The following is a 27,713-nucleotide window of genomic DNA, read 5'->3' as shown; positions in this document are numbered from 1 at the left end:
GAAATGCACCACAGCGACACGCTCGGAGCTGCGGCTAGTGCGCGACGAGCCGCAGAAAACGTCCCCTTCTCTCGCTGACATTTTCTACCGCGACGTAGCACCTGAAAACTTGGATAAACCGCAGAGATGCCCGGAATGATGGATAAAGGCTCGGAGTATTTAGGAAAAGGCCGCTCGAACGGCACCAAGAGTCCGTCTAACGCGTCTAACGGGCATTTCTCCGACGAGAGCGGCAGCGACGACGAACACGGTAGGAGCCTCGAACAACCTCGCTTCTCTTCAATTAAGACTTTTAATTTTTGACTAAACGTGTCCACATTTTCTACGTGTTTTCCAGATGTTGGAATGCGAGTCGGAGCCGATTACCAGGCGATTATTCCAGAATATGAGCCGGGTGAGCGTTTTCCTGGTTTACTGGAGTGGCGGACGGTGGTAGCCTCGAACAGTGTTCTGAACCCAGAACCTTAGGTGTCGCTGCGTCTGTGTCTGCTTCCCAAGTGTTGTGAGAGAGTTAGTTTAGAGTTTACACGAACTTGGGTTGTAAGAGTTTTGTATGTACAGTAGTTATCACTGAAACTGAGTGCAGGAACAACGTAAGCCGAGGCTCCCTCAACTCCTCAGGAACAACTTGTGACTTAATGCATCAAAATGAGTCATAAATACAAAAGACGTTTTTAAAAAGCCAGATTTGATTTATTATTACGTTTCTCTCTAAATAATACATAATTAACTATCACAATAATTATGCAAAATGTTTTTAAGTTTAGCTATCTTAAAGGGATTGGCCAGACTGCATTAAAATTGTAGAAATTCAGTTTAACTACACTTTACCATCTTTATAGATATGAACTGGGTTCGGTTTTTCATTTTGTTAAAGAATTTTGTCATAAATCATTACAGAAACCAAAATTCGCTCCTCCAACATGTAAAACAAGGTAGCTGCTGTTGCTAGTATTGTGAATAACCATATTTTGTTTACTGTCATGTTCTTAATTATTGCAGAAAATTGCGTTTACAGCTGCAGCAAAAGGTCTGAGCCTTATGTCAGTGCCCTACACACATTTTTGATTATCATCGGTCTGATCTAAAATAATAACCTACATCTATAAATCCATCTGGAACTGCACCGCTCCATCTGGACTCCAGAGTCCTGTTAGCATGACTGCAGCAACACTGCTAGCTGTGTTTTCAATTCAATTCAAGTTTACTTATATAGCGCCAAATCACGACAAGAGTCGTCTCAAGGCACTTCACATAATAAACATTCCAATTCAGGTCAGTTCATTAAGCCAATCAGAAATAATGTTTCCTATATAAGGAACCCAGCAAATTGCATCAAGTCAGTGACTAGTGTCAGTGACTATACAGCAATCCTCATACCAAGCAAGCATAAAGCGACAGTGGAGAGGAAAACTCCCTTTTAACAGGAAGAAACCTCCAGAGAATCCCGGCTCAGTATAAGCAGCCATCCTCCACGACTCACTGGGGATCGAGAAGACAGAGCAGACACACACACACACACACACACGGACAAGTAATGTGTCTAGAGTTATATTGTGATGTCTTAGTAAATATTCTATTTGGTGAGAGATAAACTTTATTGTATTTATCCTAGTGGATCTGTAGTTAAATGGATAAACTAGTAGTAGCACATCCAACGTCAAGGAAAGCAAGAAGTTATTATCAGGAGAGGGAGAATGTTTTAGTGGTTAGCAACAGTGTGCTAGTCGATGGCCCCCTCCATGAGGCCACCACAGCTCAGCAGAACATTGTAGCTTCTTCTGGGGAGAAAAACACTTAGAGAAAAAATAAAGTTAACAGCTGAAATAATATAATAATAATAATAATAATAATACATTTTATTTCAAAGCGCCTTTCAGGACACCCAAGGTCACTTTACACAACACACGTAATAAAATACAATAAAACAATAATAAAACCCAAAGAAGAAAAAACAGAGAGAAACATTTCAATAAAATCAGAGGTTGTAGGCAGATTTAAACATGTGTGTTTTGAGTTTTGATTGGAAAAGGGTAAAACTGTCGATGTTCCTGATGTCTGGGGGAAGTGAGTTCCAGAGTCGAGGAGCAGAGCGGCTGAAAGCTCTGCTCCCCATGGTAGCGAGACGGGCAGAAGGAACCGCAAGATGGATGGAAGAAGAAGATCTGAGTGAACGGGACGGGGTGTGAATACTTATAAGGTCTGAGATATATGGAGGAGAGAGGTTGTGGATTGCTTTGAAGGTATGGAGGAGAATTTTGAAGATGGGCCTGAATTTAACTGGGAGCCAGTGGAGCTGCTGGAGAACCGGCGTGATGTGGTGAAAGGAAGGGGTTCTGGTGATAATACGGGCTGCTGAATTCTGGACCAGTTGCAGTTTATGAAGGAGTTTGTTGGGGAGACCATAAAGAAGTGAATTGCAATAGTCGAGACGGGAGGTGACGAGGCTGTGGACGAGAATGGCGGCAGTGTGAGGGGTCAGTGAGGGACGAAGACGGTTTATGGAACGTAGATGGAAGTATGCTGACCGAATTAAGTTATTAATGTGAGCCTGAAAAGAAAGGGAGCTGTCGAGAATGACACCCAGACTCTTGACATGAGGTGAGGGGGAGACTGTGGCACTGTCAATAGTTAAAGAAAAGCTGTCAGATGTTGAGAGGGTGGAGTTAGTGCCAACTAGAAGAAGTTCAGTTTTATTGCCGTTGAGTTTGAGGAAATTAGAGGTGAACCATGATTTGATTTCAGAGAGGCAGAGTGTAAGGGAGGATGGTGGGAGAGTTGAGTTGGGCTTACTGGAAATGTAGAGCTGGGTGTCAACTGCAAAGCAGTGAAACTGGATATTGAATTTGCGGAAGATTTTGCCGATAGGGAGGAGATATACTATGAAGAGGAGGGGCCCCAGGACAGAGCCCTGGGGCACACCTGACTTGACTGGGGAGGGTTCTGAGGTAAAGGATTTTAACTGGATGAACTGAGTGCGGCCAGTAATGTAAGATTGAAACCAGCGGAGGGGGGTGTGAGTGATGCCTAAGGAATAGAGTCTATTAAGGAGGATGGGATGAGAAATGGTGTCAAAGGCCGCACTCAGATCGAGGAGAATAAGAATAGAGATTAAACCAGAATCAGCAGCAATGAGTAGGTCGTTAGTGATCTTGATGAGAGCTGTTTCTGTGCTGTGGTGGGGACGGAAGCCAGACTGAAACTGTTCATAAAGGTTATTGCGGGTGAGATGTGAATGGAGCTGAGATGCAACAGTTTTCTCAAGGACTTTGGAAATGAAGGGAAGATGGGAAATGGGACGGAGGTTATTGAAATCATTGGGATCTAAACCAGGTTTTTTTAGAATAGGGCTGACTGAAGCGGATTTGAATAGGGATGGGACCGTACCGGAGGATAGTGAGGAATGAATAATGGCTGTTATAAAAGGGAGCAGAGAAGAAAGGCAGGATTTAACTAAAACAGTTGGAATAGGGTCCAGTTGACAGGTGGAAGGTTTGGATTTGGTGATGTAATCTAATATTTCTGAGGGATGGGGAAGTTCAAAGGAGGAGAACGGAATGGTGGGTTCAAATAAATCAGGAGAGGGAGGGGAGGAATGAGGTAAAGAGAGATGGATTCTATTGACCTTCTCATTAAAAAACTGAAGGAGAGAGTTACAGGTTTCTGAAGAGTAAAGATGGATGGGTAAGGAGTCGGGAGGCTGAAAAATGCTGTTCATGATGGAAAATAATGTTTTAGTGTTGCTGGAGTTGGACGAGATGAGACCGGAGTAATACTGAGATTTGGCATGGGAGATGGAGTCCTTGTAGAGAGAAATCTGAGCAGAATATAAGTCTTTATGGATGGTGAGACCGGTTTTCTTGTAGAGTCTTTCAAGCCTCCGGTTGGTAGCTTTCAAGGAGCGAAGGGCAGGGGTGAACCATGGAGCAGACCGAGTAAAATATACAGAGCGGGATTTGATGGGAGCAAATGAATTAAGGATAGAAACCAGACCGTTATTGTACTGAATGACAAGATCATCGGGAGTAGAGGACAAATTAGGGGTCAAGGTGGCAAAACTGGAGGACAGGGAGGCTAGATCAATGTCCTTAATATTACGAAAAGAAATGATACGTGGTGACTTGATGATGGAGAGACGGAGGGGAACAGAAAAGGAGATGAGGAAGTGGTCCGTGAAAGGGAGCGGGTCAGCTGTACAGTTGGAGGGGGTCAGGCCGGAGCAGCAGATTAAATCCAGGGTGTGACCTTTAATGTGAGTGGGAAAATTGGCATATTGATGAAAACTGAGGCTGTCCAAAGATGAGGAGAAGTCTTTGCTGAGGGGGAGGGCCATATTGTCCATATGAATATTAAAATCACCAAGTAAAATTACATTTGGGGAAAGGGCGGACAGATGGGATAAAAGAGCAGAGAGTTCATTTAAAAACTCAGGGCTGAACTTGGGGGGACGATAAACAGTGACAATTATTGTGGGGGTCGGGCCGGAGAGTTGACAGGCGAGGCATTCCAAATAGCAGGAAATAATACAGTTAAAGAGCAGATTGTAGAAGAAAGCAGTAGAGCCGTTAGTGTTAGCTCCGGTAAGGAAAATACAAGTCATTTGGGAAATCTACGACACACATGCAGATATAATCTAAAAGATCATCCCCATATTTTAGCAATGCTGGGAATCGTAGAACTTTTGTGCTGTCTTGGATTGCAGACGAGTCAAACTAATGTTACTCCTAATCGGTTAAGGGTGGGAATAGATACATTTTTATCAATATCAATTGCATTGTAGATTCTATCAATCCAATTCCTTATCAATTCATTCAGTTCATCTCCAAGATCTGGAAAAGGTGGAAAAGGCTGTGGCTAAACAACTCACATCTGCTCTTGATGAACTTGCTTCCAGTCAGGTTTTCATAGCGCTCATTCTACTGAAACCGCTCTTCTTAGGGTCTCTTAACGACCTTCTGACTCAGTGATGCAGGAGACTGTTCTGTTCTGGTCCTGCTGGACCTGACTGCAGCTTTTGACGAGCAAACAGCTGCTCGGGGGAGAAATCAGTGTGTGTGGCACAAGATTATGAGGACACACACAGCAAGTTAATAAAATAATGTGGTTCAGAGTCTCCAAAAGCAACACAGCTCATGTCCGCCTTTGTTTACCTTATAATGGAGGACACCGCAGACTTTCCCGTGCGTATTAAACCCCGCCCACAAGCTCGGGAATTTCCGCATTCCTGAGAAGTCCCTCGGAATTATATGGGAACACTACACCGCCCGTTCAAGACCAAACTCAAGCCATCCAGCCCCACCAAACCCCAACCGTGCTGACGCTAATGTGTAAGCGCCATTATCTGCTTCCTCTTCAGCACATTCTGAGCTCCTTCAAAGGAATCTCCTACCACCTTTATGCAGATGACATCCAACTGTACATCTCCTTTAAGCCCCATGAGATGTCTAAGCTGCAGCTGTTACACACCTGCTTAGACTCTATCAAAACCTGGATGGTGGGAGCTTTCTTCAGCTGAATGAAGATAAGACTGAGATCCTCATCTGTGCCCCAGACAAGCTGGTTCCCAAAGTCAGAGACTCTCTTGGTCAGCTTGCTTCTCACACCAAACCTTCTGTCAGGAATCTTGGCGTGACCTTTGACCCAGCTCTCGCTCTGGATTCTCATGTCAGTTCTCTTGTTCGCTCTTCTTTCTTCCATCTCAGGAACATTGCAAAGCTGAGTCCCATTCTGTCCCGATCTGAACTTGAGGGTGGGGGTGGGAGGTTGCACACATTCTGCACATGGTCTGCTGCTGTTTCTCACCAGTATCAGCTGATGGACGGATCTATTTTCGTTGCGCTGTTTGTGTCAGCGGACACGGTCGGGGAGGGGGGCGGGGTAGGGCGTGACGCTTAGCCTGGCAGGCTGCCAGGCTTATAAAGCGCTAGGGGAAACCCTGTACCTGTGTTGGTTGGAAATATTTTCCCAAATGTTCTCTTTTTATGCTCCCTGTGAAGGCAGAGTCATCCTGTTCAGTGCAGTGTTGCTGTAGCTTTTGTAGAGTGGATAAAATCTCACCACAGGTCAGACCTTTGTCACTGGAGTCAGCTACTGTGGAGGTGTATACGTAAGCTAAATGACGCTAACATGATAGGCAGTGTTAGTCGATTAGTTACCTGCGGTATTAGCAGGAGAGGACGTGCGAACGTTGCTGCTGCTGCGTTGAAATTCACTAGTCTGGAGCGAGTGAAAATACATCAATAACTTAAAGTTATCACGTATTTTGTGCCCACGGGCTTTTGTATATTCGGAATGCTTCCTCGCTTGAAGAAATATGTACTTTGCAAATATTGCAAGTTATCCTGTTGTCATGCTTTCTCGTAAAAGTATAACCAAACTTTTGAGCATTTGTGCCACTTAGACACGGTTTCCTGCTTCCATAAGCTACACAGCGTGTGCGGTGGCGTCATTCGCACTGAATGGAAATAAGTGGAGTCATTTGCAAAAGTGGCTAACATTTCCTAGGAATTTGAAACAATGGGAACCAGTTCTCAACAAGAATCGGATTTCGATTCCCAATCCTATCAGTTAAATATTTTTTGGAGTTATCAACATAAACACGCAGTGGTAAAACTGGCAGCACGTTATTTTATTTATCCGTAGATCACTGAATTATGTTCAGACAGATAATGGAGCTAAGACCAGCTGAGAACTCGTCAGCTTAGAGCTCCCAGTGGGAGCACTACGAGCACAGAAATGAAAAATTTTACAAAAGTAAACAAACTGCACTGATTTTGGTTCTGAAGGTGAAGAGATTCCTCCCCAGTGTCCAAATTGGGTCGCAGGTCTTCTGAGTCAAACGGTCCAAAACATGTCTGCACCTCCAGTAGTGATATCCAGCTAGCGGGGTCAGAGTTCGGCTGAACTTCTCCGGTAATCCATTATTCGTTCTCATCGCTGTATCCCAGAGAAAAAAACAAATTCAAACAAACAAACAGAAGCTTCAGAAGCTACATCTGACTGATGACACATTGTTCTCTGCTATAACGCTAACGCAGAAACACCGGAGTCGGGGGTTGTTTGCTTTAGCTGTTTCGGCAGACCTGCTTGTGGAACGTCACCAGCTGCTCAGAGCTTAGACCGGAAGCTGTTTCCTGTATTTGTCAAAAACATCAGATTTTCTTACAATTCCAGCCGTGAAAATCCAAAAACCTTTTTCCTCTGAGGTTTTATTACTGCTTCACACATGCCATTCAAAGGAATTTTGCCTCTGGCCAATATCTTTAAAATCTGGTTTGTCTGTTTTTAATGGAAAAAATATAATACGTTTGACCCTTGCAAGTGATGCAAAATTATAATTGAAAATCAGTACAGTAAGAAAATCTATTGAACCAAAAACAGGTGGAAGTGAGTGCATCTGTGGGAAATATATATATATATATATATATATATATATATATTACAGATGCTCTTCAGGATCTAAATCATAGAATGTGGATGAGGAAGAAAATTAGCTGAAAAACAATGAATAGATAATCCGAGGCGCTCTGAGAAGTGTTTTTATTAGAGCAAGAAAATGTTGATGGTGGCGTTAGCTTTTTCTTCTTCACGCCCTAAAGAAGGTCGTACGCGACTGAAATGCGTCAGCTTTTTCCTGCTCTAATAACACTTCTCAGAATGCCTCGAATCTATTTTCCTTCCACATCCAATAAGAAAATGTATAGTTTTATAGCTGCTACTTAAATTAGAGTTGTGTGAGTGTATAAATGTGTGATGCCTTTTTAAAATGGTGCTGTTTTTTTATTTTTATTTTTTAATAATTCCTACATTCAGGTTCCACCAAGTACACAGAGAAAGACAGTGGAGGGATGCTAGTGTGGTCTCCACATCACACAATTGTTGACTCAAAACGTAAGTCCAGCTTCTCTGGCCCAGCTCTTGTTCGACCCAGATCATTACATCATAACATCACATGTTCTAACAGTGAGTTGTTCCCTCCACAGTGGATGAGTACATTGCCATTGCCAAGGAGAAACATGGATACAATGTGGAACAGGTGGGTCTATCTGAACCAATCAGAGGTGGTTCTTGTGGTTTTGTGTAGAGAAGAAGCTCAGTTTCCTCATTGCTCCTCTTGGAGTTGTTGCATTTTGCTTTTAGATTTCGTTTTTAGCTATAGCTCCCAAATCCCAGCAGGCTTATTTGCCTTTTATCAAACATGTGCAAAGCTTTAAATGCATAGTAATCAGAACCTGACCGATAGGGTTGGGTGTCGTTTGATTTTGAACGATTCTGATTCCAATTCCTCATTTCGATTCCGGTTCCTACCGATTCAGATTCTTTGAAGACATGACATGCTTTACATGAGCCAGCTAACCACAGGTCCTACTTGATGAAATAATCTTAACTTCAACATGAATTTTAATTCTATGAACAACAACATCACCTTCATTTAGATAAAAACATGTTTTGGACTTGCAGAACAATCAGTGTGTTTGTTTCTGACCACAACCAAAGTCTGGAAGAAGCCTCTGGGATGAGAGGCTAAATGTCTCCAACATATCCAGAAACGTCCAGCTGTTTTCAGCTAAAACTCTCAGGATGATCATGTCCAGGATGACTGAGAACTACACCTCCATGCTGCAGCAGCATTCAGTCAGAACAGGAACTTAAATGTAGCTGCTGTCAATCAATCAATCAATCAAAGCTTTATTTATATAGCGCCTTCCGCAACCCTGTCAGGAAGCCCAAAGCGCTGAAGCGCTGTCAGTAACAATCTAACAGGTTTAAACATTAAAACTCAACAGAAATAGTTCAGAAAGGAAATTTCACAGCATTGTGTATGCTTTATTATAATTATTTATTGTGGCAGAAGCTGGTGTGGTCCACTGCTCTAGCATGATGACTTCAATTATTCTACAGGTTATTGTTCAGCCTGCTCACACACACACACACACACACGTGTTGGTGAGCGGCTGCGTCTGACTGCTGGCGCTCCGTGTGTGTTTTTATTTCTGCAGTGAGACAAACTCACACCGTCCAGAGTTTGTTCTTTAAAGCTTCTATTAAATCCACCGTGTTGACGTATTTTAACAAGTTTCCTCTACGCTGCACGAGTTAAAGTTTACGGAGTAAAAGTTCAGCAGACACGTTTGTTTATATCTGGGTGGGGGGACTCGTGCTGCACACGGGCAGCTGGTGTGATCAGCTCTGAAAAGCGTTGATCACAATTTGCAGATCATGTTTATTTTTCACGATGATCGGCCACGGATTCCTCTTCCGGTCGGCATTCTAGGAATCGAAATAAAAAACTTTGAACAATTCCGGGGAAAGCTAACAGTTGGAAACGGCACCAATTGATGCTCGATGCCCAACCCTACTGACCGATCACCGATGGGTCACTCCTCAGGATCCACTCATTGCCAGTGTTCACAAACTCGCTATGTCACAGCTAGGGCTGCAGCTATCGAATATTTTATCGATAATTGAGTACTTTAATAAATTACCCTTTTGTGTTTGTAAACCATTATATCAAATAGCATGTTATAAAATATGAAAGACCTCTTAAAATGAGGAAGCTATTGCCAGTTATTCTTCGCTTTATTCAAAATTAGTTTTCTAAACTTCAGCACTTCAACTTTACTTCACAGTAAACAAATGCCTGCGCAAAACATAAGTATACAACCGGAGCCGATTTTCCCCTCGTGGGAGAATCTACTAGGTAGTGATCAGGTGGAGCTGGACTCGGCTTTATAAACAAGTAGCGCTGCAAGCGGCTGCGGCCCACACAGCACCAGAACCGCTCACGGTGCGTGCGCAAACATGGCTCGCCAGCTATTTCCCTATTAACACACGTCCGTTTTAATTTCTACACTTTTTCTCACACACTAACAAGGATTGTCGAGAAAGCATGTTTGCCGTGGTTATGTCAAATTACACTGATCACAAAACATTTACTTTCTTTCGTTTTCCTCCGCCACTCATAAATACCCGTGTCCTCCTGCAGCAACCCCGAGGGACAACAGACATCAATAACAACACAATAAAAGTCTGACGTGTTGTGTAAAAACGGCCATTTTTAGCACATTTTTAGGTCCGACGTGTTGCTACCAGACACGCCGTGTCTGCAGAATATATAGCGGACCTCCGAGTCCGCTTGCAGAATGGACATTTACATGTGGATGTTTCCTGGTCAGGTGCTGCAGCACCGAGGATGTGGTGTTGTGGTAGGCTAAATCCATTTTACAGTATTTACACTGGACTAGGATTTCCGCCTTACGAAGTGAAAAATGGTCCCACACCTTTGACATTTTCTGTCTTTTTCGCACTCCACCGGGGTCCACGTTGTCCGCCATGGCTTAAGAGAAAGTTAAGTTACATTCGCTACTCGCGTGTGCATTCAGTGCAGTGTGTGTAGGTGCGTCACTTATTTCGGTCCGGGTGAAACATGACCCCGGGCGATTGCAAAGCCATGAATTAAACGAAGCCTCGAGGCAGAGAATTTGACTCGAGGATTTTTTGTACTCAAATTATTCGAGGTACTCGAGGAATCGTTTCAGCCCTAGTCGCAGCTGTACTGGCGGACCCGTAAAAACACCCAACACAGAGTGCACGTATTAAGCTAGTTTATTTAAAGGGGAAGGGAATGGAGGCGGGAGCAGGCAAACGGCTTAGTCAGGAGATCAGAGAGCCAACTACAAGCTAGTTTATACAGGTGCTGGCCAGTAAATTAGAATATCATCAAAAGGTTGAAAATATTTCAGTAATTCCATTCAAAACGTGAAACTTGTACATTATATTCATGCAATGCACACAGACCAATGTATTTCCGATGTTTATTACGTTTAATTTTGATATTTATAGGTGACAACCAATGAAAACATCAAATCTGGTATCTCAGAAAATTAGAATATTCTAAAGGCCAATGAAAAAATGTTTGTTTCTCTAATGTTGGCCAACTGAAAAGAATGAACATGAAAAGAATGTGCATGTATAGCACTCAATACTTAGTCGGGGCTCCTTTTGCCTCAATAACTGCAGTAATGCGGCGTGGCATGGACTCGATCAGTCTGTGGCACTGCTCAGGTGTTATGAGAGCCCAGGTTGCTCTGATAGTCGTCTTCAGCTCCTCTGCATTGTTGGGTCTAGCGTATTGCATCCTCCGCTTCACAATACCCCATAGATTTTCTATGGGGTTAAGGTCAGGCGAGTTTGCTGGCCAATCAAGGACAGGGATACCATGGTCCTTGAACCAGGTGCTGGTGGTTTTGGCACTGTGTGCAGGTGCCAGGTCCTGTTGAAAGGTGAAGTCTGCATCCCCATAAAGTTGGTCAGCAGCAGGAAGCATGAAGTGCTCTAAAACTTCCTGGTAGACGGCTGCATTGACCCTGGACCTCAGGAAACAGAGTGGGCCAACACCGGCAGATGACATGGCACCCCACACCATCACTGACGGTGGAAACTTTACACTGGACCTCATGCAACGTGGATTCTGTGCTTCTCCGCTCTTCCTCCAGACTCTGGGTCCTTGATTTCCAAAGGAAATGCAGAACTTGCTTTCATCAGAAAACATAACTTTGGACCACTCAGCATCAGTCCAGTCCTTTTTGTCCTTGGCCCAGGCGAGACGCTTCTTGCGCTGTTTCTTGTTCAAGAGTGGCTTGACACACGGAATGCGACACCTGAATCCCATGTCTTTCATGAGTCTCCTCGTGGTGGTTCTTGAAGCGCTGACTCCAGCTGCAGTCCACTCTTTGTGGATCTCCCCCACATTTTTGAATGGGTTTGTCGTCACAATTCTCTGCAGGGTGCGGTTATCCCTAGAGCTTGTACACTTTTTTCTACCACATTTTTTCCGTCCCTTCGCCTGTCTGTTAATGTGCTTGGACACAGAGCTCTGCGAACAGCCAGCTTCTTTAGCAATCACCTTTTGTGTCTTGCCCTCCTTGTGCAAGGTGTCAATGATTGTCTTTTGGACAGCTGTTAAGTCAGAAGTCTTCCCCATGATTGTGGTGCCTTCAAAACAAGACTGAGGGACCTTTTAAAGGCCTTTGCAGGTGTTTTGAGTAAATCAGCTGATTAGAGTGGCAGCAGGTGTCTTCTATATTCAGCCTTTTCAGAATATTCTAATTTTTTGAGATACCAAATTTGGAGTTTTCATTAGTTGTCACTTATGAATATCAAATTTAAATGTAATGAACATTGGAAATACATTGGTCTGTGTGCATTGCATGAATATAATGTACAAGTTTCACGTTTTGAATGGTATTACTGAAATATTTTCAACCTTTTGATGATATTCTAATTTACTGGCCAGCACCTGTATTATAGGATTGAATCCCTGCACACATTTTAAATTATTTTCAAAACTCATTTTTAACGATTATATCACAATTGGCCATTTTAAAGAATTAAAAGCAACAAGTCACATAAACCAGTCCAGGGTCAAAGCCTATTTTAATAAAGTCTGTGTAGGGAAGCAAAAACAAGAGAAATGTGATCTCTCTTTTTAATTATCATCAGAACTCTAGTTGCAGCATTTCATGTGTTAATGTGTGTGTGTGTGTTTGTGTACACAGGCCCTTGGTATGCTCTTCTGGCACAAACACAACATAGAGAAGTCCCTGGCTGACCTTCCAAATTTCACACCATTCCCAGATGAATGGACTGTTGAAGACAAGGTGCTGTTTGAGCAGGCTTTCAGCTTCCATGGCAAGAGCTTCCACCGCATCCAGCAGATGGTGAGCAGCTAATGCAATAATTATCGGTTTGCATGTTATGTTAAAGTGTCAGGTTTTGTGAGTCAGGATAAACCTAACTAAAGTGAGTTGGACCACTTGTGTTGACTAGGACGATAGTGGTGTCACAGGCTGTACTAGAAGTTTTCTGAAACTGCTTTGGTGTAGTTAAATGCTTGAATTTATTAATTAGATTTGATTGACAGGTAGCATGAGTGTCCGAGCTAGTGCTAGCAGCTAGCTCCAGGGAAGACCTCAGCCTCTGCCTCACTTTTATTGGTGTTCAGCCATTTTGACGCTGAACTTTAGTTGTGTCTGCCCTCTGTGTTTGCGTTTGGATGTTGAACATAGAATTATTGGACAAAAATGGCAAGCTGTGGTATTGATTTCACTAAGAGGAGAATAAATCTTCCTTAGAGTTTTGCTGCAAGGAGGACAAAGCTGCATCCACTGCATGAATATAAAATGGTGTCGTCTGCATATAAATGTATATGAGAATTGTCAACAGCATGAACAATGTTATTAATATAGATTTTGAATAAGGTTGGGCCCAGTATTGACCCTTGAGGAACGCCCATAGATATAGGTCTCTACCTTTCCTCCTCTGAGCAGATTGTAACCTTCAGTTCTCACGTTTTGTGTAAGGCCTAAGAAATAACTCTCTCCCCCACCACCACCACTTTGCAGAGTTTGCACTCTACAAGCCTTTCTTTGATTTTGTTCCCAAACTTTTGAGCTACATTGCCAACTCGCCATGTTTTCTTATACACCCCTGCAGGATAGTCATCAGAAATTCAAACCCAAAAGGCGATGCTTTAAGGTTGGTTTATGCTTGACGAGGCACGGCTCCGCACGGAAAAGTTGCGTCATTTTGCGTCATTTTAACAACCACGCCCCTCCACCGCGCCTCCGCACGGCCCAGAATTTCCGCAACGCGCACCTCGGAAAATTTCTAACCACGCGGACGGACGGACGCGGAAAAACATGGCGGACCGGCAAGAGGTTCGTAAATACAGACATTTGTATGATTCAGCTCTCAGAGATCACCGTGATCAACAAGTTGTTAATAATTCTTGGAGTGAAATAGCTCACACTGTCGGAAAAGACGAGAACGCTGTTAAAAATGCTGAAATGCCATGTTGTAAACAGTAATTTCTACTTCTACTATGGTGTAGTGTTGGATGCTTGCCATAGAGCTCCATGCTGCCCCCTACAGTTTGGGAGAATATTGGCTCACCGCAGAGACGAGCCGCACGAACCATAAACGCTGCGAGTTGTGAAGCGCGTTCCATCCGCGAGCCGCATCACCGCGCGGAAAGTGAATGCGCCAAGCATAAACCAAGCTTTAGTGTGAGCCTTGTGATCCAGCAGACAGAACAAAGTGAGCCAACAACAGCGCAGTCACATCTAAACGGTAAAACCGAGAATGACATAGGAGTTGTTTTATTGCGCTGGCATGTAGCTAATGTCCCGCTGATCTCCGCCCGTGGAGAATGAGCTGGTCTGGATGGCCAGGGCTACCGGTCGCAGCGGTCTGGCCCTGCTTGTAGTTTAACAGTCCCAGTCCATATTAGATCTCACATTCGGTCTAGAGACGAGTCCGCGGGCGGCAACACCCCCCACCCCCACCGCTCTCCCAATGGGGAGGGCCGACTGAGGGCCAACGATTCGTAAAAATGCCAGGGCCGAATTTTGGTCCTATTTTCCCTGCTATAAATGAACTGAATTGAATTAAAGTGAAGTAATTGTGTGTTTCAACTGTCTGTCACAAATATACTCACTGGTGAATTTATTTGGTGCACCTTGCCAGTACCGGGTTGGACCCCCTTTTGTCTTAATCCTTCATCACACAGATCCAACAAGGTACTGGAAACATTCCTCAGAGATCTTGATCCATATTGACATAACAGCATCACGCAGTTGCTGCAGATTTGTTGGCCGCACATCCATGACATGAATCTCCTGTTCTACCACATCTCAAAAGCTAGTGCGCACCCCTCACAAGCAATCCAAATAAGTATTAACTCAACGTTACATGCTGGAAGGTACTTGTAGATGTTGCTTGAGCACAAAGCAAGAAAGATAAGTGATGTTTAAGAAGTTAATTACTGGAAAAGCTTACACATGTCGATGGAACAATTACTTCCGGTTTACTGATCTTGCTTCCGGTTTCACCATCATTCACTGGCATGGTGTTACTTTGGTTACAGAGTAAATTCAAACGGAGCTATTGAAATGATGTACAAAACCTGTTTTAAAGACATAACAATGGTGGTTCTTTACTCCTGAAAAAAGTATTTTATGTTAGCTGAACTTACAGCCATTTTTCTTTTGCTCTTCTCCGTTGGATATGCGCATTTGCAGTCCATGGCGTATTTTCACACAAAAATAATAAGAAAATAAGTGCCTTCTTGGCAGAATGTGTCTTTAAAATTCACGGAAATCCTTGGCACATAACAAACGGGGTTAGAAAATAGCCCGAACAGCCCCATTTACTTGAAATAATTTTTTCATTCTTCTAGGGACCCATGGTCTGGACGTAGATGGGCGTGACTTAGGCTTCCTATAGAATTTTTTTTGATCAGCTGGTCTTTCAATAAACATGGAATGAGAGGATGTGGCACATCAATGGGTTAAAAATTATTTTAGAGTATGGAAAGCAATTTGTTCAAATAAACAACACTAAATCAGAACTGCAAGACATTGATTATGGTGTGCCACAAGGGTCGGTCCTTGGACCTAACCTGTTCATATTAATAATTAATGAACTTGTAACTGTATCTAAGCTACTTGGTACTGTTTGATTTGCTGATGATACAACATTGTTTAATTCTGGGTCAGATATTAAGTAACTTGAGTGATAATAATGAACTGATATAAATTCATCATTAGTGTAGCGTAGGAGAAGGCCGTGTAATGCAAAGGTTATGACATTTGTCAACCTGTCTCACCAGTAGGCAGTAGGCAAAGGTCGTCAGAGCCGGTTTAATTTGCCTGGACTATTGTGTATTTGGTATAAACTGTGTCATGTGCTGTGTCTTGTTGAAGTTGATAAATATGGCAAATCTGACTATTTTACAGCAAAGCTTCTAACTTTTACTCTGATTCTAAGTCATTTCTGTTTTGCCACCTACTGACACTAAATGATGATGATTGCTGTTTCTTTCAGTTGCCAGATAAATCCATCTCCAGTCTGGTGAAGTACTACTACTCCTGGAAAAAGACACGCTCCAGAACGAGTCTGATGGACAGACAGGCAAGGAAACTGGCAACCCGGAGCAACCAGGATGATAGGTAGAGTTCACAGACCGGCACAAAGTCACTAGACGGTTGTGGGTTCAACCCTGGGACGGAGCCTATGAGAACATTTTAAAATAGCATGTTTGTTTCAAAGTTTTACACAGTTTAGATAGTTTTCTGGTGTCACAGCTGCCTTAAAACCTTAGATAGGGTACTACGATGTCTGAGGTCAGTGAAAACTGTATTGGGAAATTGTTCACTAACAAACCAGCATGTTTGACATCAGATTTCCTTTTCTCATTCTTCTGTGTGTGTTGGTGGCTGCTTGATGTTGAACAAATTTCCTCTGGTGTAACTCAACTGGTTGCCATAGTGATGAGGAGATGGAGGAAGCCAATCCTATTGAAGCAAATGACAGCGATTATGATCCAAACAAAGAGGCCAAGAAAGAGGTGAGGTCAGATGTGTTTGTTAAAGATGCTCCGATCATGTTTTTTGCTACCAATCACCGATACAGATTTGCTTATCATTTATTTTTTCTTACACCAAGTACCGCAGCAGTTTCCTAATGTTGTGAACCCTTCTGATTCTGATCAATTGGCCATAAACTTTCTATGAAGTTATAAGTACTACAGACTACATGATCTGGGAATAGATGAACTAACATTACCTGAAATGCCCTGTATTATCATCAGGGAGTTTACTTAAACACTCTGTATTGACTTTGAGACAAGAAAAGAGAGAGTTGGGATCGTTTAAGAATCTTTAATTTCTATAATTATAAATTCTTACAATCTACCAGGACTATCTCAATGATGGATGCATATGGATTTGTATGTTTCGTGTTGGTGTGTGTGTGTGTTGTTCAGAATCTCTAGGCTGACGTGTGTGGTTTTGGGTGTCTTTTCACCTGTATTAATTTAGACAAAAACATATCATTTTTAATAGGGATGTTCCATTCCGATATCAATATCGGAAGTAATTTTATATCAGCCCAAAAACACTATCGGATTATATTGGACTGCATCAAAAATGTACAATATAAGCAGTCTGTTCTAGGTTCACATATTTGCAACCCATGGTTAAAAAAATTGTCTTTTTTTTTTCATACTTACTGTTATTGGCTCTTGTTCTCCGATTGAGTAATATCACTTGATCAAGCCCTTCATACGTCCACATTGTGTCTGGAGATGATCTGAATTCAGGCAGTTTCTTCTTAAAAAATCAGTTAGCTTACCAACATGACATCCATGTTTTGTCTTAAGATGACGCTGCAGGTGTGCTGGCATCAAGCAATTCAATTCAACTTTATTATCAGACTTAAGGTCCACATTAAAAAAGAGACATGAAAACGATACAAAAGATTATAAAAGACATGCATACAAGTGTCTCCACATGGTAACGCACTGCACTAAAATGGGGATCAACCAGCATCTGCACAAGTCTGTTCTTAGAGTTCTTCAATCGCAAGATAAACCTGTCCATCAAATTCCTCATTATGGCTTGGAAGGTCCTGACATGAGCATTACAAAATAAAAGACTTGCACTACAGGACCGAGGCTTCCCTAGCAGAGTCCTAAATGCATCGTTGTAGGCTACTTTAAGCTAACACAAGCTGGCTTTCCTTACTTACACCACAAAGGTGCAGTATACAAAGGTGTGCAGTAGGTTCTAAAAAGGTGGATTTTTATCTTATCAGAACATACCGGTATGTGGAATTTCCTGACCAAAATACTGGCTTGGGCATACAAAGTGCGACATTGCCGGTAAATGTCGTCATCACAGAGCTGATCTGTGATGATGGGACCCAAATATTTTGCTTTGTCACTGACACTTATATTAAATTATATTAAAGAACAGAGGAACAGCGGTTTTGTGTGATACGCTTGTCAGCCACTAGATGGTGCCATTGGATAAGACACACTCCGGAAAGAAGCTTTAGACAGGATATGACATTCTGGACTTTTGCCTCAGACGGGCTCATGGATGGACAGTAACAAGTGCTATTCAGCCAAAGTTTCAAAGTTACAAGTCTCTCTGAGAGACAGGGTTTGGAAAGCACTCGCTTCAGTGAGCGTAATCTTCCAGCATGCGCTCTGGTTCTTCTGCTGCCTGTGACCGACGCGCTCCAAGCCTCACTGCACATCTTAAGCTCGTCCAACGTACGTGCACGCTGACAGCGACCTGCGCTGAGCACAGTGTCCAGTATAATGCTCCGATGTTCAGATGGGAATCTTTTCTTGATTGATTTAGCTACCTCCGCAATGTGCGTCATGTCCAAAATATCAGCACATCTACAGCCTTGAGGTTACTCCTTCAAAATACACAGTCAAATGGAAATAACTGTAACCCTGCCATTTAACAGTTTTGCCTTCTTGTGAAGATTGTTGCAAAGAGAAACAATTGGACTTGATTAACACCTGAGCCATGCAATTACAACATTCCAACGAGACAGAGCCTGGATTTGTATTCTGAACAGTTTAAACGTGTTTATAAAGGAGACACGTGTGACGTTTCAAAAAGCGGCTCCTGCTCAGGCCCCGTAGGCCCACCCACAACACTGTGGCTGCTGTGGCTCCCGGTGTTATCTTAACTGTGGGAAACGGGTCATAATGGCTCTTTGATGGGAAAAGATTGCCGACCCCTGGCCTAGTCAGGGTATCCGCGGGTCCTTAAAAAGTCTTAAAAAGTCTTAAATTAGCTTTTCCAAATTTAAGGCCTTAAAAATTACTAATAATCCTTAAATACAGTTTCCAAAGGTCTTAAATTACCAAAGACCCAATAAACAAGATTATTTTATTTCAATTTTCATGAATTTCTAGTTGGAGTTCAGCATTTTTTGTGTACGATGTTGCCGTAAGCGGAACCATACACATTCAGTTGGTTATGAAAGGGGGCTTTTTTAGATGAGCACATTAGCTGTTTAAGCTAGTGGGAGATTGCGCCATGGGGACGTGCAACTTTTGTGGTAACTGGATGGCTAATCCCACGTTCGCAGCGTGGTTAGCACCGGTTCCAGGCAATAGCTGGAAATTATAGTTTAAATTTAATTTTAAAAAATAGCTTAAATTTGGTCAAAGCGGCCTTAAAAAGGTCTTAAAAAGTCTTAAATTTGGCTCCCTTCAACCTGCAGATACCCTGCTAGTAGAAAAGCTGTTTTTGGATTAGCCTAGTATAAGCTAATCATTAGCATTAGCAACTCCACCACATCGCAGAACTCTTCCTGGCTTGTGTTATTTGTGGAGGTGAAGCATCAACGTTGCAAAGTAAACAGAGTCAGTGGTAGAGTTGCTTTGCTGTTAGCCGATCAAAGGCAACTCCATATCCTGCTGTCCGAAGCCCTCCTCTGATCCGGCAATCTTCTAGATCCTGAAACAGGCGCACAAGGGCATTTTGTACCCAGAGTACAACTTCCAAGGCATGAATTACTACTAAAGACTACTGCAAATGGATTAATTAAATGAGTGAACCACACCTTAACAATCAGCAGCTCACCTGGTCTCTTTGCTGTTCCTCCAGAACCAGGCTGAACCTCCTATACCGGGCTCCAAAGTGGCTTTGGGTCGGCGTGAGCACCAGACCCTGCAGCACCGGCACCACCAACGCTCCCGCTGCCGTCCACCCAAAGGCATGTACCTGACCCAGGAGGATGTGGTGGCTGTGTCTTGTAGTGCTTCTGCAGCAAACACACTCCTCCGTCAGCTGGACATGGAGCTGGTGTCCCTCAAGAGGCAGGTAGGTAATGCTGCTTTCACCAGGATGACACATCTCTTACAAGCTCAGTGGCGATGTCAGGCAGTATCTTGGGGTTGCTATAGCAACAGCAAGATTTGACCAAGCAACTGATTAGCAACCCAAAGTTTTGAAACTCCTGATATTGAACTTACTCAGAGTTTAAAAGTTATTTGATTAAACTGATCTTTTATGATTTTTAAATCTGTTTCAAAACTAATGTGTTTATTTAGGCCTGGGCGGTATGGCAAAAATGTCATATCACGGTATTTTTTAAAATTACATCAGTTTTACGGTATTTGACGGTTTTTTTCTCAAGGCCGTGATTACCCAGATTATTTCAATAAGAAAATAATTGCTGCACTAGATTGGCCTTAAATAGTCCGTTTTACCTTCATGTGCAGAATACCAGTTTTTCCATGTCCAGTCACTGGTAGGTAAATGCAGAAACCCCCTCAAAGTACCCTTGTCAAAAGAAAGCAGTTAAGAAAAAAACCACTAGAAAGATCAAATATTGCAGTCAAAATAAACTATTTTTATTGAACACATTTTGCATATAATCAGTGCAGTTAACCATCTTTATGATTTCACATCCAACGTTATTGCGTTGGTTATCTCGACCCACCGCTTGCTTTTTTTTTAATTATAAACAGTCCCTTTAGCGAACGCGTCTTTAATGGACGTCTGACTCTGACCGCTACTAGCCGTTTTAGCCTCGGAGGTGGAGGGTGCCGAGCGAAGCTTGAGACATTCTTGGTAATCCAAGACGTGTTTTCGGCTGAGGTGATGAAGCAAGTTGCTGGTGTTACCCCCACCGGCTACCACCGTTGCTCGACAGCATTTGCATATAATAGTTGTTTGCTCCACGTCCGAACTTTTAAACCCGAAATGCCTCCAAACAACAGACGTGGCTCCTCTTGTTTGAAGAAGTTCTTCTGCGTTCGAAGTTTCGATGTCGCCGTGACAGCTCCCGCCAGCCGCCATTCTTGGTTTCACCACGCTGTGGTGTTTGTGTGTAGCAGTGAAACGAGTCCCCGCTGAAACACTTTCCTACTACGAACGTTCTGTACGTTGTTTAGGCCAGTCACCGGTCTAGCGGTATGTGAAAAATTCATATCATAACCAAAATAAACACCGGTTTTTGGTATGAACCGGTATACCGCCCAAGACTGTGTTTATTTTAGGTGCTGCTTTTGTGATAAAAACACTGTAATATGATTTCTGTAAAACCTTTAAAATGTTTTTATTTAATTAGTAAAATAAAGAAAACTACTTCCCAGTGGAAGTGGTGAGACTGTAGAAGTGGAGTCCATTAAAAGCTGCTGTTAAACATCATACATGTGCTTCCTTTACTAGACGCTCCAAAGCATCTCAGACATTAAGCACAAACCCAAAACACGATCTGTCATTCATGTGTGTTATTCTCTGTGGCTCCGGCTTTCTGATCACACGTTAATGGAATGGCAATGTTCACCGTCAAACTGGCTTTAGCGTGATGTTTCCACCTAAACTTCACCTAAATATCTTTCTTTACGTAGGTCCAGAATGCCAAACAAATGAACAGTGGGCTGAAACATATGCTGGAGTCTGGAATTGAAGAGTTCAGATTGCCTGAGGTACAACAACACTCATATCAATTTATGTTGCTTTTTAAATGTACATTTTTATTCCTTTTGCCAAAGTCTTGAATGTAGCGAGACGGTGGGAGGGGAGTAGTTGGCAACTGTGAAAGTTGTTCCGCTTTTCCTTTCCTCTTGGAGAGTACAGACGCTTTGTTCTCCTCTCCCTCCCTGCTCTTCCCAAGGCTCTTTGTGTCCTGTCTGCCTCCGCCTCTGCATTTATTCTGGAAACTGGAAATTAGTAAACATGGATTCGCTGTCGAAGAAGAAGCAAATACACCCTTTTTCTAAATAAAGGACGTAAAGACCTCTATCTGCTCATGACTGAAAGAAAAGCTCAAGTCTAAATACTCCAAAGTTGATGCCAAAGCCATTTCAAACGATCGCTGTTCAACAACGCCAACGCCATGTTTGTAGTTTTTCTGTCACAGCTCTGGTGCTAACCCCACCCGGTAATCAAATCAGTCAATCAAAGCTTTATTTATAGAGCACCTTCCGCAACCCTGTCAGGAAGCCCAAAGCGCTGGTAAGCGTAGGGCACTGTGATTGGCTAGACACAAAACTGGTCAGCCCAATAGTAGACCGGCTGAGGCTCCAATCGACCTTTGTCAGGCACAAAACCTGCATGTCAACCACACCTCTCTGCATTGACTTTGTGGAGTGAGGAGACCCATTCAATATGGCGCTACACTCTCCAGCGCCCAATAAGACACCTGCGTATTCGTGTCTATGGACTTGGCATGTGATTTTGCACAGGCTCACACTCCGGTCTCAGCAGAAACTGTTTTCTTCTTTTTTTAGCTGCACTTGCCAGTATGATTTTTTCAATCCTTTATTGGTAAACATATACGGACTGACATGTTTTTTTTTTAATTTTTTTTTTTTTTTTGCTTTGTTTATTTAGCCAGTGTGAGTACATGTGAAGTGAGCAGAGTAAATCAACTGAAATGCTTCTTGGAAATTACCAAATAAAAAAAAAAATGTTTAGAGACACAAAATATTTGGGAGAAAATAATAAAACTAAACTATAAAAACATGAAATCTGCTTCAACTGGCTAAATAGATTACTGCAGACACTTGCGGGATTCGAGCCCACTCCAACACTTGGTAAAACTGAGATGGGAGGAAGATGCTTTTATCACTGGACTACCATAGCCTATACAGTAACCCAACTAGCCCAAGACGCTGTTCTAGGCACGTTTTGTCGGAGCGGACATGGGTGGAGTTTCATTGAAGCAAAGTGTTTTAGTCCAGGCTGACAAATAACTCGTATTTATAACTCTTCTGAATGTTTGCTCTGTGTTTTGTTTCATAATCATCTTCTTTTTTCTTATTTAACACAGTGTAGTAGTTAGATTATTTTTTACCTTTGGCTGACATGTTTCGGCCGGAGTTTCCTCCTTCCTCAGAGCTGTTTGTGGTGTCCCTTAAGTTTATGTGTGGGCAACATCGTCCTCTGCATCCTTCATGCTGATAACACAACATCACAAAGACACAACTTCAACACACCAACAAAACCATATCTGATGGTCAAGAAAAGAGTGGTGCACCCAAAAGACAAAATACCAGCAGGATAAAAATGCTGTGTCATCTACAAGACACCATGTAAACTCTGCAGTAATACATACATAGTAGTGTTGTCAAAAAAATCGATACCTAGATATAAATCGATGCTAAAAGTGGTATCTAAATTAGATATTCCATCCCTGTGGTATCGATATTATGGACTATTATACACAGCCTTCTTCAAGTACAACGACACGCACGACAGCCAGATGCCGTAAAGCAGCCTCCGCCTCCCAGACAAACAGAAGAAGAAGACGCCGCATGGCTACATTGCAATTTCCCACGCAAGTTGTCTCCGATCCAAGTTTTGTCTGCCAAATAAACAAAAACATAAACAGCCCAACTTAATTAGCATACCAAGTCCGACACGTAGTTGTATATTCACACTTATGTGCTTAAAGAAAACTCCCGTTTATTGCAACCCGGACTTAATTTCTAGCATGCAGTACGTTTGTTTACTCACGCTGACAACTTTGGTGCTACTTGGATTCCCCGGGGTATTTAGCTCCATCGGCGAATCGCCGTCAGCGTATATCCATATAACGGGTGTGGACGGGCACCCATGGTGCAGCCTCGAAATAAGACATTATCTGCACCAAAACATCTCCATGTCGAAAGGTTTTGTTAGGAATCATTAACGTGATTCCCCTGTTCGTTTGGAGCGGGTCTGGGATTCCTAGGCGTGAACAGACTAGCCGCGGCTAATCTAACCGGCGCTGTAATGACGCCACTGCCGTGCGCCAATCTGTTTTTATTAAGATTACCGGTAGATGTACCTTTGTCCTACTGTGGAGAAATTCGTTTTCTCCCTTTATAGACCAACAGAGTTGTTTAGAAGTACAGAACAAAACATATGGCATTACATCTTATGACAAAAATGCACCTTAAACAGAGTTTAAGCAGCAAACATCACTCTGCAAATAGTGTATATATAGTGAGACAATTCATGATTTAAAGTGTTAACTTTCGCCAGTTTTTGCATGCACGTTTAAAAAAATGCTGATACTTGAAAGGTTTAAGCACTTTACACACTTAATTCTTAACATTTAATTTTTGCAATATAAATTGAGGAATGTTATTTTTTGAATAAACTTGTTCAATAAATTGGTGATTTTAAATAGTATCGAAATCGAGTATCGAGTTTTTTCAAGTATCGAATCGAGTTTGAAATTTTAGTATCGTGACAACCCTAGTACATAGGAGAACCAGGACGCCAACTCAACACACTAAAAACAGAACGTCATAAAGAGTGTGAGAAAGAAGCAAAACAAAGGCACACAAGAGCAGCAAAACGGGAAGCGGAAAGTTCAACGAGGACCATTGCACAAGGGAAAATCTCATAATGGATTGGGACAGCACACGGATCATAACAGCAAAAATACAGAAGATGAATTAAGGAAGCGATAGAGATAAGGAGACGCAGGCACAACACCACGAACGGAGACGACGATGTTTACAGGTTGGATCACACGTGGGACTGTGTTACCAGCATGAAGGATGCAGACAGCAGAGGGCGACATCGTCCCCTGCTGTCTGCACATAAACCGACGTGACACAACAACAGCTAGCGGCTCTGACGAAGGCAGAAGCTCCGGCCGAAACTCGTATTTAAGTTAAATGACATCTCAATAGTAACAGTAATATTATACTGTGCCTACCTTTGCTCTGAAAGGTTTTAAAAAACACATGATCTGGAACCTTCAAGGCATGGCGGCTGAACTTTTTACAGTGAATGTAAGTTTTAAAACTTGTTGTAAAAAGAGCCGGTTTTACTTTCTAAACTGTGTTCCTTGTAGTCTAACCAGAAGGTGAATGCCCGCTGGACAACAGATGAGCAGCTTCTGGCCGTTCAAGGTGAGCTTCATCTGCCTTCAGAACGGGTTTCTATAATCGACCTGAATTAAGATAAACTTCCCGACTTCCTACAACCCCACAATCCTTCTGAGCTTTCATATCGTTTACTTCCTCCTCTCTTCTTCTTCTATGTTCTCACCGTGTCTAGTTTCCTAGTTGTGCATCTAGTTCTGCTTTTACTTTTCTTATTTATGCTCCAACCAGCGCTCTGTGTTTGTCCAGGAATCAGGAAGTACGGCAAAGACTTTCAGGCCATTGCTGATGTCATCGGTAACAAGACGGTGGGCCAGGTGAAGAACTTTTTTGTAAACTACCGTCGGCGGTTCAACCTGGAGGAGGTGCTGCAGGAGTGGGAGGCAGAGCAAGGAACTCAAGCTCCAAACGGAGACAGCGCCACGTCTAGTGAAGAGGGAAAGCACAGCTCCACCACTCCGTCAGGAAAGAGCACAGATGAGGAGGACGAGGAGGCGAGACCTTTATCTTTCTAAGCTAACATTTAGGCCGACGTTTGTGTCGGGCCAGTGGCATATACTTGAGCACACATGACAACAACACCTGCATGCTCCATATTCTTGATTATCAGTTTCCAAAGTTGTTCATTTAGATATATTTTCCTCCTTCCAGGAAAGTAAGGAATGACCTCCAGGTTGGGAATCATTTGTTTGAGTAACTCAGCGCCCTTGCCTTCTCCTCTCTACAGGGTCAGGTCACCTCCTCAGGTGCATCACCCGCTGCTTCTTCTGCTCAGACTCCCATGACGTCCAACGCCTCCTCCCTTCACCAGCCCCCTCCCCTGTTGAGGCCCTCTCTACCTGCCACGCCCTCCCTCCACCGCCAGCCCCCACCCCTTCAACAGCAGGCTCGTTTCCTGCAGCCCCGCCCCACCCTGCAGCAACCCCCACCTCTCATCCGTCCTACCAACCCCATGCCCCCCCGCCTGAACCCCCGCCCTGCCCCCGTCGGCCTTGGTGGTAATCCTGGAGGCTCGGGCCTGAGCTCCGTTCCGCAGCCCCCCAGCCTGCCTGGCCACCAGTCGGACACAGCCTCATCTTCCTCCATCCACTGAGTAAAATCAGTTTGAGTCTGAGAACTGGACAAAAGTTGCTGGCGAGGATTTTTCATTCACACCATAGGGAAGATTTCACTTTTATTTAAAAATAAGAAAAATAACAAATCTTGAAAAAAAACATACAGGATACGAAATGTGTTATTTTTATTTATTTCTTAAAAAAAATTTTTTTTTTGCAGAACTCAGAATTAAAACCCAATTTTAAAGATTGTATTCCTTTTATGTCCCAAGAACTCGGAGAACACATCTTTCAGCCTTTGAGTGTTCGTAACAGGACATTTATAAATCAGGACTTTGTTGTTCCTAAAGCCCGTTTCAGATAGACATTCTGGAATATGTGTGTGGACAATTCAATCCGGTTTTTAACCAGAACCGTGTTTTCAGACACACCACTTTTGTACCGGAACTTGTCCTTTCGGCTGCCTTCACACAGCAGGGAAAAGTTCCAAATGTCCGGGGGGGGGGGGGGGGGGGGGGGATCGGGCGTATGTTAACAGGGTATCCGCGGGTCCTTAAAAAGTCTTAAATTTACTTTTCCAAATTTAAGGCCTTGAAAATCCTTAAAAATGACAAATAACCCTTAAATCCAGTTTCCAAAGGTCTTAAATTACCAAAGACCCAATAAACTAGATTATTTTATTTCTATGACATTTTCGTGAATTTCAGCATTTTTTGTGTAGGATGCTGGCGTAAGCGGAACCGTACACATTCAGTTGGTTGTGAAAGGGGACTATTTTTAGATGAGCACGTTAGCTGGTTAAGCTAGTGGGAGCTTGCGCCATGGAGAAGTGCAAGTTTAATGGTAACTGGATGGCTAATCCCATGTTCGCGACGTGGTTAGCACCGGTTCCAGGCAATAGCTGGAAATTAAAGCTTAAAATTAATTTAAAAAATAGCTTAAATTTGGATCTGGATTGAAAGGAGTCAGTTGAGGTGGTTTGGGCATCTGGTCAGGATGCCTCCTGGACGCCTCCCTGGGGAGGTGTTTCGGGCATGTTCTGCCGGCAGGAGGCCCCCGGGTCGACCCAGGACATGTTGGAGAGGTTACGTCTCCAATCTGGTCCGGGAACGCCTTGGGGTCCTGCCGGAGGAGCTGGTGGAATTGGCCGGGGAGAGGACGGTCTGGTGCTCCCTAGTTGGGATGCTGCCCCCGCGACCCAGACCTGGATAAGCAGAGGAAGACGACGACAAGCTTAAATTTGGTCAAAGTGGTCTTAAAAAGTCTTAAATTTGGCTCCCTTAAACCTGCAGATACCCTGGTTAAGCATGATTCTGCGCACACGAAGACGCATAAGACCTGGATGATGGCGCTCAATGGTTAAAGGAATCACGGAAGCGGTGTGAAGCGCTCCGTCGCGCGTCTAGACGGTACCGTAGGAGGCGAGCTGCCATGGTTCGCCGCATGCTACCGCAGCGAGCTATCTAGGAGCGCACAGCGTCCCCCGGTCCCCTCCTCCCTGTCCGGAACTCGACCTCACCAGTCTGAAGCAGCCACCTTGTCCGTGACAAGTCCGGACCTGTTACTAGGGGCGTCGTCCGGTTTAATTACGGAAAACGTTATCCGGATGTTTGTATTCAGACACAAAGGTCTTACGGACATTTCTGCTTTTCATGGCCTGTCTGAAGGGGGCTTTAGAGAGCATTACCGGGCGTGCCGCCTCCTCAGCTCTTCTCTTTATGTAATCAGACTACATCAACATAGGGACAGCCATCCCAGGTAGGTAGGTGATAAGTTCAGGTGTTTGTGTCTTTGGGTGTAATTCTGGTCTTAGCCACTGGGGGTCGACTTCAAAACATTACTAACAAAAATAAACACTGATTATAAATTAAATTAACGCCATAGAAAAATAGATTTTTGTCCAAAAGCGTATTTTTTTCTCAAAGGAAGTTAGTTTTCTGCGTCTCCTCTGCAGCTCT

The 27,713-nt window shown here is 43.2% G+C and overlaps 1 protein-coding gene across 1 annotated transcript; it reads left to right on the top strand.

Moving 5' to 3' along the window:
* Positions 1-26,002, top strand: rcor3 (REST corepressor 3). The gene is made up of 12 exons (XM_015954366.3): positions 1-250; positions 338-394; positions 7,813-7,890; positions 7,983-8,035; positions 12,558-12,719; positions 15,886-16,010; positions 16,330-16,408; positions 19,476-19,691; positions 21,227-21,304; positions 24,670-24,727; positions 24,950-25,194; positions 25,428-26,002. The coding sequence occupies exons 1-12, from the start codon at positions 127-129 to the stop codon at positions 25,791-25,793; spliced, it is 1,641 nt and encodes a 546-aa protein (XP_015809852.1). The 5' UTR covers positions 1-126; the 3' UTR covers positions 25,794-26,002.
* The last annotated feature ends 1,711 nt before the right edge of the window (positions 26,003-27,713 follow it).

This window comes from Nothobranchius furzeri, chromosome 7 (assembly GCF_043380555.1).
Source record: "Nothobranchius furzeri strain GRZ-AD chromosome 7, NfurGRZ-RIMD1, whole genome shotgun sequence".
Taxonomy (NCBI): Eukaryota; Metazoa; Chordata; class Actinopteri; order Cyprinodontiformes; family Nothobranchiidae; genus Nothobranchius; species Nothobranchius furzeri.
Note: the sequence above shows the minus strand (reverse complement) of the source record. Positions and strands in the feature narration are given on the sequence as shown.